Source organism: Nicotiana tomentosiformis, chromosome 2 (assembly GCF_000390325.3).
Source record: "Nicotiana tomentosiformis chromosome 2, ASM39032v3, whole genome shotgun sequence".
Taxonomy (NCBI): Eukaryota; Viridiplantae; Streptophyta; class Magnoliopsida; order Solanales; family Solanaceae; genus Nicotiana; species Nicotiana tomentosiformis.
Genome location: NC_090813.1, coordinates 18,129,248 through 18,143,121, shown reverse-complemented (window position 1 = coordinate 18,143,121; position 13,874 = coordinate 18,129,248). Strand labels below are relative to the sequence as shown.

Sequence of the window (13,874 nt, the reverse complement as noted above, 5' to 3'; positions counted from 1 at the left end):
ACAACCTTGGCAAAAGCAAGCTTGGGAAGTATCCTCAGCCATGTGATGCAATACATAAAGTTGTCATCCCATATAGCTAATCAAATAGACAGAATACAAAGGAACTTTCTTTGGGGCACCACTGCATGAAAAATAAACTGCACATGGTTAAATGAGATATTGTTACTAAGCCAAAGAATATGGGAGGACTTGGCTTATAACAAGCTCAGATGATGAACAAGGCTAGTATCATCGGCCTAGTCTGGAGATTGTACCACAACACTGACACAATTTGGGCTAGGGTCTTAATGGAGAAATACTATAGTGGTAGACAGAGCAAGGCTAAAGCCAAAACTAAGACATGGCAACGCATTCAAGAGGGCTGGAGGATATGCATAAAAGCTTCTAGACGGGTAGTCTATAAAGGAGATATAATTAATTTCTTATCTGATAACTAGATCCCCAACATGCAACACTAAGCTCCATTTTTCACGCCCCATGGCAGGACAATCAAATGGCTTTGAAAATTAATTTCATGTATTCCAATGGGGGAGTTAGACTCCAATGTTGTACAATACCCCATTCCTAAGGCCATATCCAATATTATCCAATCCATCTCCATCCCATATACTATCAATGCCGAAGACAAGCTAATATGGAACTTCACAAGTAATGGGATATTCAGTGCAAAAACTGTCTACTGTTTAATTGACTCTAATCTGGAACACAATAATGGCCAAGATGACCGTTTTGGTCGGATTTGGAGACTTAAGGTCCCAAATAAAATTAAAATGTTCAGCCAACCCCAACTGCTATTTCTGTAATGCGGACGTGGAAGACATCAATTACATTTTCTTTGAATGTATCAATGCAAAAACTTTCTGGCTGAAATTGTCATAGGAATGCACTAACCATGCATGTTTTATTCTATAATATTGGATTAAATATGGGGATACAACATGCTACTAATGTGTATATGAAAGCAATGGCTCTACTCCATGGAGTCAAACTCGCCTTAAAAAACATTACTACATCGAAACTGATTGTCAAGATTTAACCTAACATATATACTAATGACAATTGCCTTTATCAAAATTTGATTGATGATTGCAGGCCATGATGCAAGCAATCCAACCTTAATACCATACCCAATATTAATTTTTTTTTAAAAACTTAACCAAATACCATATCAAATACAAAAATTTTCAGATTCGGTATGGTGATTCGGTATTTACCAAATTAAGCACAATCCTATTTTTAATTACTTAAAAGTCTTTTATTATAAAAAAATAACAACAACAATAATCCAATATAATACCATTAGTGAGATGTGAGAAGTTAGTATGTACACATATCTTACCCCTACCCTGAGTTAGAAAGACTGTTTTCGATAGACTCTCGGCTCCCTCCCTCCATGAACTCGCCGCCTTGCTCTTGGGATTACTCGAACTCACAATATCTGGTTCTAACAAGTAATAATTATTGCAACAAGGAAATGTGCTTTTGGGATAATTACAAATATACCATTGTATCCCAAATCCACATAAGAAAAGAGCCGAAATCAGAAACCCTAGCTTTCACCAAATCCAAAAACAGGAAGAGAGAAAAGGGCGGTGGTGGAGGAGAAGACGAAAGCAAAAGAGTTTTGTAATTCACCATGGCGGAGCACTTGGCTTCTATATTCGGTACTGAAAAAGATAGAGTGAATTGCCCTTTCTACTTTAAGATCGGTGCGTGTCGGCATGGTGACCGCTGCTCGAGGCTTCACACAAAGCCTAGCATCAGCCCTACCTTAGTGCTGTCTAATATGTACCAGCGCCCTGATATGATTACCCCTGGTGTTGACCCTCAAGGTCAGCCCCTTGACCCTCGCCAGATCCAGCGCCACTTCGAGGTATCTCTCTCTATGTATATCTTTGTGTGTGTGTGTGTGTTATACGGTGTCTTACTGGTTGTGTATGTACGGATGCATAATTATTTGTTTTATTTTATTTTTTATGGTCATATACACGTGTACGATATGAATTGAGCTTAAATGGAGAATTGAGGATTCATATGGTTGACCTCAACTTGTTTGGGACTGAGGCGCAGTGATTGTGTTGTTAGATATCTCTCTGTGTGTGTGTCCACATGGATCTATCTTGTTATACATGGGAATCTAACGAGGTTTGAGCCGGCCCATCTGCTGTCCTTGGTGGGCAGGTGGATGCAAAACCTGTACTTGTGGACTGTAGCAGGTGAATGCTTAAGAAAAATAAATATATATTTAGTGTGTGGACGCTTAATGTGTGTATGATACAGTGTCTTACTGGTTGTGTACGTATTGATGCATAATTTAATGATGGATGGGTTGTCTAACTGTTATCTGTCGTGATAAAAGTGTCCTATTGGCTTTTCTCCATTATCTTTTTTTTTTTTGCATGACCATGTATCGCTAAATATATAACATATTGTGTGGATTTGTTGTTATAACCTATACTTTCTGATTAATAAGTAAGGTTGCTTTAGTTTTAGATTGGAAGCTTGGTGGAGGGGGGTTGCATGTTTGGAGGATAGTGGTCCTTTAAGTTCAGAAATTTGTTCAACTTCTTAAGATTTGACACTAAACATTAAGAGTTGAATAATGGTGGGTATGAGATATTTGTGATCACCATTGAATGTGCAGGACTTCTATGAAGATTTGTTTGAAGAGCTTAGCAAATATGGAGAGATTGAAAACCTTAACATCTGCGACAATTTAGCTGACCATATGGTACGTCCACTTTGCTGACGTGAACTTCGCTATTGTGATTTTCTTTCATCTGACCACCTGAGTGATCTTATTGTAGGTTGGTAACGTTTATGTCCAGTTCAGAGAGGAAGATCATGCTGCAAGTGCTCTTCAGAATCTTACCGGAAGATTTTACGCAGGCTAGTTCTACTCATTTTGGTTGATGATGTGTTTTTTTATTGCATTAGCGGTTAGTACTGGTATGGTTTTTCAGGTGGACTTTTGTTGTTTACGTGGAAAATAATTTGAGGAAATCAGTGTGTATCCTATGTCAGATCAATATCGGTGGTTTTTGGTTATTTTTATCTCAAGTTCATTCCTGAAAATGAATAATACAAAGTGCTACGCAGTTGATCCATACTGTGGTACAGATAAATTATTTTAGTAGTATCTCTACTGGACAGATACCCCGGTTGATACTCAACTTTTTATAGTTATTGCTGTTGTTCCCTCATTGCCTTCAATTTCTGAAGAGATTAGAATAATACTTTTATGTTGATTGCACATGGTTATAGTGGGTTTTAGCAAGTAGTCAGACTCGCAGAGTGAGAAAAGATGGCGTGCACATATATTTTAGGCTTTAGATCATCTATAATCCAAATGATGATATTCTCAAAAAGTATTGGAGGAATTCTATGGTTTGGACGTTGTAATATTTGAATTTGTCAGGGAGCATGGTTTATTTCAAAGCTGATGCTATTATTTACTAAGGAAGGGAACAAATAATATTCTTATGTTATATAATCTAATTTTTTTGGGACTGAAACCTCGTACTCTACGACTGACCATCATGAAAATTGGAAATTCAGGACGTCCAATCATTGTCGACTTCTCCCCAGTGACTGATTTTCGGGAAGCCACTTGTAGGCAGTATGAGGAAAATGTATGTAACCGAGGTGGCTATTGCAACTTCATGCATCTGAAAAAGATAAGCAGGTTAGTATCTCGCCATCTCTCTCTCTCTCTCTCTCACACACACACAGAGACATCCACAACTCTCTGCCTTTGACCTTGCTAGTCTTGGTATTTGGTGGCTGATGCATTTGTTTTTTGTTGAAGGGAGCTGCGAAAGCACTTATTTAAGAGCAGGCGCAGACGCAGCCACAGTAGAAGCCGAAGCCCACGTGGTCATCGCAATTATGATGAGCGTCCGCCTGGAGGCCGTGGTTTTGGTAGAAGAGGAGGTGGAGGAGGTGATCACCGCTACAATGATAGAGGGAGGAGACCTAGGAGCAGAAGTCCTGGACGAAGGAGTGGACACAGCAGAAGTCCCGGGGGTAGGAGAAATAGAAGCCCAATTAGGGAAGGAAGTGAGGAGAGAAGAGCAAAGATTGAGCAATGGAACAGGGAAAGGGAAGAGGCGGGATCTGGGAGGAATCATGGCAGTAGTATGCGTAGGGAAGACAGGGATGGCAGTGCTGAGAGGAGGGCAAAGATTGAGCAATGGAATAGGGAAAAAGAAGAGGTAGAATCTGCTAAATACAATAATTTTGACACTGATAATGGCAAGAGTGATGGTGGTGATCACTATGGAGAACAGTTTGATGACGATTACCCGAAGCAGCAGTAGGTAGCAAATGGAAGTTATGGCTACTGATAGTAGTGTTACTCTGGTTAGTGGCATTGCCATTTATGTTTTTGTTCCTTTCACCTGAATGTCTTTCAGTCATAGTGGCACATTGCAGCAGTATAGCTCACTGTCCATTTTCCACTGTGCAGGGTGGAGTACAGGTCCACTGTGCTGTGATTTTGAAAAAAGCATAACCCTTCTATTGTCTTCTTTTTACCATGTTTAAAAGGACAGGACTTTGTTTAGGAGGGATCATAGAGAGGCCTACTTAGGAACATTGCCATTTTCCCGACTCTGATGCATCAGTTGCTCGTACAGTGAAGCTTGCAATGATCAAAATCTCATGTTAATCTTCCAGTGTCTTTTTCTTCCTGTCTCTTGCTGACTACTATTTTTCTAATTTAGGTAACCCCAAACAGCAGTAAAATATCACATGTTAATTGGTAAATGACTGTTTTCCTTATCGAAATAGATAAAATGGTTTTTTTAGCTTTAGGTCCTATGGTCAAATGGTTTTCCCTTTCCTCCTAGGTTTACTCTTCCTGAAATAAAGATGAAGCATTTTATAGGATGATTGTGAGTTGAAAATTTATCCCTTCTATAATTATAAGCCGATCTTAGCTTTGTTAATTGCCTACAGTATCGAGGCTTCTCTCTTTCCAGGATACTGTTAGAGTTTGTCATTCTTAGAAGATTAATCTTATGCATTCCAAGTTTTTGCAGGTTAAAAGGTTCCTGCTTTGCAGCTTACAATGGTACTTGTATACAGGTTTTCTCTGCTGCAGACGAGTCCACTGGACTTTTCACATGCTAGGGATGGTGGGAAGTGAAGGAATAGAGTCCATGGACCTATGAAGTTCTAGTTTCCATTTTGGGGTTTTACCATTTGTTAGGCATTACAGGTTTTTATCCTTGAAGACAATTGTGCTGTGTATAACTGTACTTGTCTGTCACATGTTGGATTGAGTTCATTTCAGTGTTTGCTTGTGTTACTTTAAGTGGAATGGAGGTTTCTGTTGAACAGCTTTGCTGAAGAGAGCTTGATATTTATTTGGCAGTTGCTAGCCTGCAGTGTATACTTCTTTTGCAGTTCCTTTCACTGCATTGTTGTGCCCCTATATATATATATATATATATATATATATATATATATATATATATATATATATATATATATCCTGTAGTCAAAATGGTTGCCGCATCTTCTCTTTCGTATTATGGGTCTCCAAAGTAATTATGCATTGGTGTGAATATATGCTTGAGCTTCATGATATGGAGGCACAAGCCATGAATGCATGAGTTTGTTGATTTTCTAGCCCTTTCAAAATCATGGTGTGGGAAAAGAATTAAATGTTGGGAGTTGGATCTGTATAGTAGTTTAGCAGGAATATTAGAAAGCTTGACTTGGGTGTATTGGTCAAGTCACCCTTTAATAAAAAGTAGTTATTGTGCAATCTTCTGTCCTGTGGAAGTTCAATCTGAGAATCCTAATCTGCCAAGTGTTAATTAATCTCTTAGTTTGAGTTTTGACCAATTCTTGTGGAGGTGTGGATATGTGTATATATGAGATGGAACATGCTCCAACCTTATTTTCCAATTGCTCTAAGTTGTTAAAGCTTCCAAGTCCTGAAGACAATATAATACTTTCTTTTCATTTTGCACTCAGTTGTTATTAAGGTGTATAACTCTTAAAAGGAGTATGTGGCTATCTTGAAATTTCATCACAGGATTAAACAATGTCTGTTATTCTTGAAAAAGATTTTAGGTTTAAGATCCCTCAACAGACTGAAAGTTTAATGCTTGTAATATTGAAATAGATTCTTCAACGGGGGATGAAAGTGGATTGGAACCCAAAAACCTGTGTAAAATCGTTCAATAGTTTCGTTTGAAAACTGTATTCCAGTTCATAAGACTGAATAGGAAATAATTAATTAAAGTTCCTCTCAAATTATTCTCCGCACCATTGAAATTATTGAAATGAACCAACTCTAGAACAATTATCAAATGAAACTTGGTACGAATTAGCTAGTTATGAGAAGTTAATTGCTAAATAATTCTGAAAGTGCTTTCTTTGACAAATAAATAGCTAAAACTCAGATTGGAACTTAGAACAAGCGTTCTGCTTTACAATATTGTTTCAACTGTAGGTCGCCTACAGAACAAGCGACCTAGTTCAAAATATATTTTAACTGTAGGTCTCCTATAATTCCAGCACCTTTCTTCTGGAAAGACTTTTTGATGGTTTAAACCTTTCTTAATATTGAAATTAAAGACCAATAGTTAAGACCAATTTGATGTGGAAGTTAGAATGAGAAGATTCAATTAGCTACTTTTGTATTCAGTACTTTCAGCAGGTTTAATCACTAAAACTTCAAAGAAGCTAAAATACATTCCGTTTCATGTTGCGCACAGTTGTTAAGGTGCACAAGTCGTTAAAGGAGAGTAAAACAATGTCTGCCTCCCTCTGTCTCCTTCCTGAAATTTACTCTTGGAAATCGTGATTTTATATTTAAGATGTTTTTTTTTAAACAATCCTGAACAAACCCGTGTGACCTATAGGTGACAGGTTCGAGTCGTGGAAGCAGCCACTAATGCTTGCGTTAGGGTAGATTGTCTATATAACACCCCTGGGGATGCGATCTTTCCCTGACCCTGCGTGAATACGTGATGTTTTGTGCACTGGGTTGCCTTAATCCTGAACAAACTCGTGTGACCTATAAGTGACGGGTTCGAGCCGTGGAATCAGTCACCAATGCTTGCATTAGGGTTGATTGTCTACCTAATACCAGATGCGGCTCTTTCCTAGCCCTGCGTGAATACGGGATGCTTTGTGCACCGAGCTGTCCTAATCCCGAACAAACCGGAAATTTCATGCGTAATATTGAAAGACAAATTCTTCAAGGGAGGATGAAGGTGAATTGGAACCAAAAACCTGTATGAAGTTGCTCACTGGTTTCATTTGACAACTATATATACTAGTCCACAAGACTGAATAAGAAATACTAATTAGATAAAGTTCCCACCAAATTGTTCCCCACACATGAACTCGAGAGATTTTGGAAATGAAAAAACTCAAACAATTATCAAATGAAAACTGGTATGATTAAACAAGTTACAAAAAGTTAGGGTATGTTTAGAAAGCCACTAGATAATTGGAATTGGTGTAATTACTAGGGTAGTAATTACACAACCTAGTAATTACATAATATTGTAATTACGACAACCTGTTTGTTTGTTATAATGTAATTACTTACAAGTGTACTGTTTGGTTGCACAAGTGTAATTACACAGTTAGATTAAATTATATAAATATAAAATTAATTATCAAATAATTAAAAGTTAAGATTTAACAAATATATGCCTTTATAAATAATATTAAATTTGATTTTAAGATAGATATTATTTTTTAAAAATATATTAATTACTAATCATATATTTGTAACTAATATTATAAAAATAATTCATATATATTTTTCAAATTAATAATATTTTACTTTAATCAATTGTAAAAATTAAAAGTACATATTTTGTAAGAACATAATGGACTGCATGCTTGATAAAATGATTAGTAATTATAAATATAATGTCATAACATTACTCAAATATTTTACGAAAAAATAATCTATCAATTTTAACTAAAAAATATATGACACGCAGTCTAAATTAATAAGTGAATACTACTAAAGTAAATAAAATGAAAGGGAAAATATAACATAAATACAAAATCCGAAAAAAATAATACTCTTATGTAAAATTACAACACAACACAAAATAAGTTTCAACATAATTTATGTAAATATAATTCAAAAGAAAAGAAAAACATAATTCAATAACTTCATTCAATAATGAGATTCTACTTTAATGACATCACTCATTATATGCTAAGTTTATTAATGATTCATTATTTCTAATATTAGGAGAAGTAGCTTCAAAACTAGAATAATAACACAATCATGCTACACGAAGAAAATAAAAAAATAAAAATATGAGCAACTACATGGAATCACAAAAAATAAAGGATGGAAAATGAGAATATTATTTGAATATTAAAAAGTAATCTATTATTTTAACATAGTTAAGTTTGCATATAACCTCATCCAATAATGACATGACTCATTAATGTCATCACTAATTATAAGTCAAGTTCGTAGATGACTTATTCTTTCTAAGATTACTAGGTATAAGTTTTTAGAAAAATTAGAATAATAACATAGTTAAATGTAATAAAAAAATAAAGAAAAATAATTAAGAAAGAAACAAAATATGAGAAATTTTGTGGAACCACGCGAAGTAAAGGTTGAGAAATAAGAAGAAAAAAAATGAAAAAAAATAATAAGTTTTGAAAAAAAAAATGAATTTAAAAAGTTAAAAGAAATTAAAAAGAAAAAAAGAATAGAAATAAAAAGAAAATAAAAGAGATTAAAAAATAACCCGGTAATTACACCATGTAATTACCAGCAATTCGTAACTCCTCCCGAGAATTGCAGAGTATAATTATATCCCCTCAATTACACCAAATTACATGCTAACCAGGTAATTACTTGGTTAGACAAACATGTCAAAATTGTACAATTACACTCAATTACACCCAAATCCAATTACATGGTGGCTTTCTAACACATGCCCTTAATTGCTAAAATATACTCCCTCTGTTTATTTTTACTCACGTTTTGACTTTTCACGCCCCTTAAGAAATAATAAATGAAATGCATAATTCACCATGATACCCATATTAATTGATGCATATTTTATTGGATTTGAGAAAATGATTTGAAATGAGTAATAAATACTATGGGTATAACAGAAAAAAAAATTATCTTCTCTTAATATGCGTAATGTGACAAGTAAAAATTAAAATCTATTTTAAATATACCTGCCAAGTAAAAGTGAACGGAGGGAGTATATATGAAAGTGTTTCTTATGAAACTTCCAAGCTAACTATTACCCCTTACTTTAATTTTTTACCATTCCAAATATAGGGAAGGAACATTCCTATTTGCTCAATAAATAGGTCCCCAGCAATTGAAATACCAATTCCGTCCCATATCGCAAACACAGAGCAAAAATGGAGCAATACGCTGGTATTAAAGATGGACTTGGCTAACGTGGAAACATACTTACCTGGACTGGTCAACGGGCGATCAAAAAGGCCTGCCTAGGTTGGTGACCTCCACTGCACTTTGGAGAGGTGTCTGTCTAAGGTCGATTCAAGTGGTCGAGCCTACGTCGTAATTTGTGACAGTGAGGCTTGCGTTCGTGCAGCCCCTACCCAAATTTTAGTCCAAAAAGTTGACCCAAATTGGTTTATTTGTTAAAAAAAGATTGAGGGGAACAACATGAAACTCTCATTACTCATTGTCCATTCAAACTGAAGAATTCTGCGGTCTTAATATTGTGTTTCTCTATTTAATTCATTCCCATTAATCATCGTGTAATATCTTCGTATTCAGGCATGTAAGCTGTAATCTTTGTCAACATATTAAACATTACTAAATTAAATCAGTTAAACATATGAATCGATAGGATGGAACCAAATTATCTTTTAAAATGTACTTTTCAATTTATGCTAAATACTCACTTCATTTTCAAACTAAACGTATGGTGCGCCTAGTCTGAACCATGCCAATACGTCACCACTTTCATTGAATAGAGTACCTCGTCTCTTGATAATACTGAAACAGATTCCACTTTTACAGAACTTGTCTGATTACCACAAAATTTTATTTGTTTTCTTTGCAGTAAGTAATGAGAAAAGGGAAAATATTGAGACTGTTTTGTCACATATTTCAAGATATGTTACCAAAGTACCCTCAAACTCGACCTTTAATAAATTTAGACTTTTGAGGAAGAGTAATGAGTTCGAGATCTGTACGAATATTATGGTTTTTTGCTAGTAAAACATCAAAACGGTCATATAAAATTAAGTGGATTAGACAATATTGAGACATTAATTTCATGTATGGTCATTGATTTACTCATTATAGCAATAAAGTGATAAAACTATTTTTATTAGATTGAAGTAACTATACTTTATCCACGTATTAAAGTCACAAAACTATAATTTAGTGAATAAAGCAGGATTATTACACAAATAGTCGGTCAAGATTCAATGTTTACTTTTTCTAATCGGTATACATAAATTATTAATTGACTCTAAGTAAACATACAAACACACATGTTGTATGCCACAACTACCAAGCAGTCTGAATTAAACATTGCATCCACCACCTTTTGGTTCTATAGCTTTAACTTTGGAGTTGAAGATTCAAGAGGGAATTTTATAAAAGTAAAAAAAAAAATGAAATTATCAGAAGTGAGATATTTCTCCTGATGGGTTCGCTTTTACTAAGTTAACGCACGTCCACCAAATTTCTTAAACTAAAAATAACCTGTGAATATATATATATATATATATAAAATCAAATTTCTGATAATCTCATTTTTTTTTAATTTTATAAAACTCCCTCTTAAATCTTCAACTCCAAAGTTAAAGCTATAGAACCAAAAGGTGGTGGATGCAATGTTTTATTCAGAGACTGCTCGGTAGTTGTGGCATACAAATTGCAAAGCAGAGAAAAGCTGAGTAAATGGTGAGGTTATTGGCGTTGGTTACACATTCAATGTTCTTTCTTGTCAACCCTCCTCGTCTTTATCAATTCGTTGAAAATTTTGTAGTTGAATACATTGATAGTGTATTATCAATATATTTTAATTGCTGCAGTAGATACTTATTTTCTAGATTATTAATTTAATTGCTTATTATGAATTATTACCTGTAACTATTTTAAAGAGATTTAATTGTGTAAAAACTTATTTGTAGTGTTACAAAAGTTAAATTTATTGAAAGAATTGATGAACTTTAGGACATGTATATACAATATCTTGAAGTACAAGCACTTATGTGGCAATTTTTTGTTGTGTTGTTCTATGATAGTAGTTTCATATTCTATATAGCGCTGAAACTAAACAATTTTTATTTCTTTAAATCTTTTATTCAGGGGTCTGGATTTTTGGTTGTATTCTGTAATGATTTTACTACCTTTTTTTTTTTAACTGTTATTAATTTTGTCACATTTAACATTAACTGACTGTCCAGGAATTCAGATATTCAACCCAACAATAATTGAAAAATTGTGCTTTCAGTACCCCACTCTTTTGAAAAATAGGATCTATTTCATAATAAGGTTTCTGCACAAAAAAAAATAAAGTGTTTGTTAATTGCTTTGCCTTTGTAAGTATTGAAAGAGACATCTTTTACCTATAATTTTTCCTTGCGTGTAGACAAAGGTAAGGTCATCTTTTGAGGTTTGGATTCTTGTGAAAGCTCTCCCTAAGTTCTTTTGCAGACTTACATATCATGATTGATGGTTGTTGATTTGTTGCTAATTTTAAGGTGAGGTAATAATAACTTACAATTCTATTATCACGAGATTTTAGGTTCAAATATTGAATGAAAGTAAAAATATTAAGTAGGTTATTTCTTTCTATTTGTCCAAGATTTGGTGGATAAAATTATTCGGTATATGTACTAGTAGGAGATAACAAATACTTGATAGAATTAGACGAGTTACACACAAACTGATCCCGACAATAATTATATATAAAAAAATTATATCAGAATATAGTGTGTTTACTTCATGAGTAATAAAAATGATAGGATCATGATTGTATTTACTATTACTATGAATTTACATTCCTTCTCTAGCCTTGGTTTACTAAAGGCCATTTGCATCTTGGCTTGGCTTTATTCTCTTGCTAAACTTCTTCTTTGTATTAGAGCAGGTAAATATTGTTCTAAATCAAATCTCACAAGTCACATCTAGTTATCCACAGAAGCATTTTCACATATTTGGGTTGGAAAAGGCGTCTTATTAATGAGAAATGAAAGCGACATAAATTAACTAAACACAATCTTTTTCAAAGGTCAAAAGTTTTCACGATATATTGACTTTTATATATATATATATATATATATATATATATATATATTATTTGTGCATTAAGTTGCTTAAAAATTTTAAAATATTTTTCTTGAAAAATATTTTGAAGAATAAAAAAAATCAACTAATATATAAGTTGCTCAAGACTGTTGCCGCACTTTGATTTGCCACATAAGACAAGATATTACTTTTTAGTTGCATTATGACCGAGACAACTTTACAATGACTAACAATAACAACAATAATAATAAACTATTTCAACTAACTTTTGAAAAGAAGAATCATCAAAATAATACCTCTAACACTCAACCCAAGACCCAACTACAAAGAGAATTTGTCGGGAGATTATACACAATGACCTTAAAAATGGATAATCTTAATTTTTTAACTCCGGCTTATTTTATGAGCAAACTTTTAATGTTAATAGTCAAAAGTATTGATCAGGGGTAAGCGAAAGGCAACACTTATCAAACTTAAAGTTCTACTCATGAGCAAGCATGATAAAAAAGCCAAGAGTGGCACCGGAGTGTCCTATTTTGTACAAATATATATGTTGCCTTTATGCTTCTCCCAAATTTGTTCCTTTTTACTAGTGCAAGATATTCGACCTCTTCTTCTCCTCGTCTATGCTTTCCACTAGCTTAGACGAGGCGGACAAGAAGTCGAATAAGGAGTCGTATAAGTTGGCTAAGAAGTAGGCGAAGTTAGTAGTTACGGTGGTTAAGACTGCAACATTTGATCGTTTATATGAAGAAGTTGAGGGTAAAGGCGGGGAAAAGAGGTTGTTCAGGCTAGCCAGGGTGAGAGAAAGAAAGGCTCGTGGCTTCGACCAAGCAAAGTGCATCAAGGAAAAAGAAGACAGAGTTTTGTTGGATGAGGCGCATATCCACCGGAGATGTCAGACTTACTTACTGTCACGACCCAAAATCCACTATAGGCCGTGATGGCACCCAACGTCGCCGTTAGGCAAGACAATGGTGAACTATCAACTTAATTATTCATTTATTATTTTTAAAATCATGAATCCCATTAAATAATAGAGTAAAATCTGGCACTCATAGAAACCCGTGCTATTCTTTACTAATTTCCAAATATAAATGAATCATAAAGTGAAACAATGATAGTAACGCGAACTACAATATTGAACATCCACTAGAAATCCCCAAAACCTGGTGTTACAAGTGAATGAGCATCTAGTAGAAGGTATAATAATAATATAATATCTGTCTAGAATACAAGACAGACAGGATAATACAAATAATTATGATGGAGACTCCGTATGTTGCGGATCGTAACATGGGGTGCAACTCACCATAAAATCCCTGCAATAACTGCGCCTTTGCGCCCAAAAGACCACCAGAAATATGTATACCTGCACAATAAGTGCAGAAGTATAGTATGAGTACATGAATCAACGCGTACCCAGTAAGTATCTAGCTTAACCCCAGAGAAGTAGTGACGAGGGGTCGACATCGACACTTACTAGTGGTCCAATAAAACAAGTATAGTAGAAAGTAGACAAGTATGAAACATGATAATTAAAACATTGAGAACAAATATAGGTACATGATACACTCCTCCTCTGAACAGTAAACACAAGTCCTCAAATATCGGT

General features: G+C 34.4%; 1 protein-coding gene and 1 non-coding gene across 3 annotated transcripts; both read left to right on the top strand.

Annotated features, from left to right (window-relative positions):
* The first annotated feature begins 1,529 nt into the window (after positions 1–1,529).
* Positions 1,530–5,376, top strand: LOC104114312 (splicing factor U2af small subunit B-like). Of its 2 annotated transcripts, none has more exons than XM_009624719.3 (6): positions 1,530–1,873; positions 2,645–2,731; positions 2,808–2,889; positions 3,559–3,685; positions 3,809–4,362; positions 5,089–5,376. In XM_009624719.3, exons 1-5 carry the CDS (start codon positions 1,637–1,639, stop codon positions 4,317–4,319), a joined length of 1,044 nt encoding a protein of 347 aa, XP_009623014.1. In that variant the 5' UTR covers positions 1,530–1,636; the 3' UTR covers positions 4,320–4,362; positions 5,089–5,376. The 2 variants fall into 2 exon arrangements, with proteins under 2 accessions (XP_009623014.1, XP_009623016.1); XM_009624721.4 differs by having other exon boundaries at positions 5,043–5,376.
* A 4,056-nt stretch (positions 5,377–9,432) lies between these two features.
* Positions 9,433–9,588, top strand: LOC117281028 (U1 spliceosomal RNA). The gene has a single exon (XR_004511619.1). It is a non-coding gene; the product is annotated as a U1 spliceosomal RNA (small nuclear RNA).
* Positions 9,589–13,874: the final 4,286 nt, after the last annotated feature.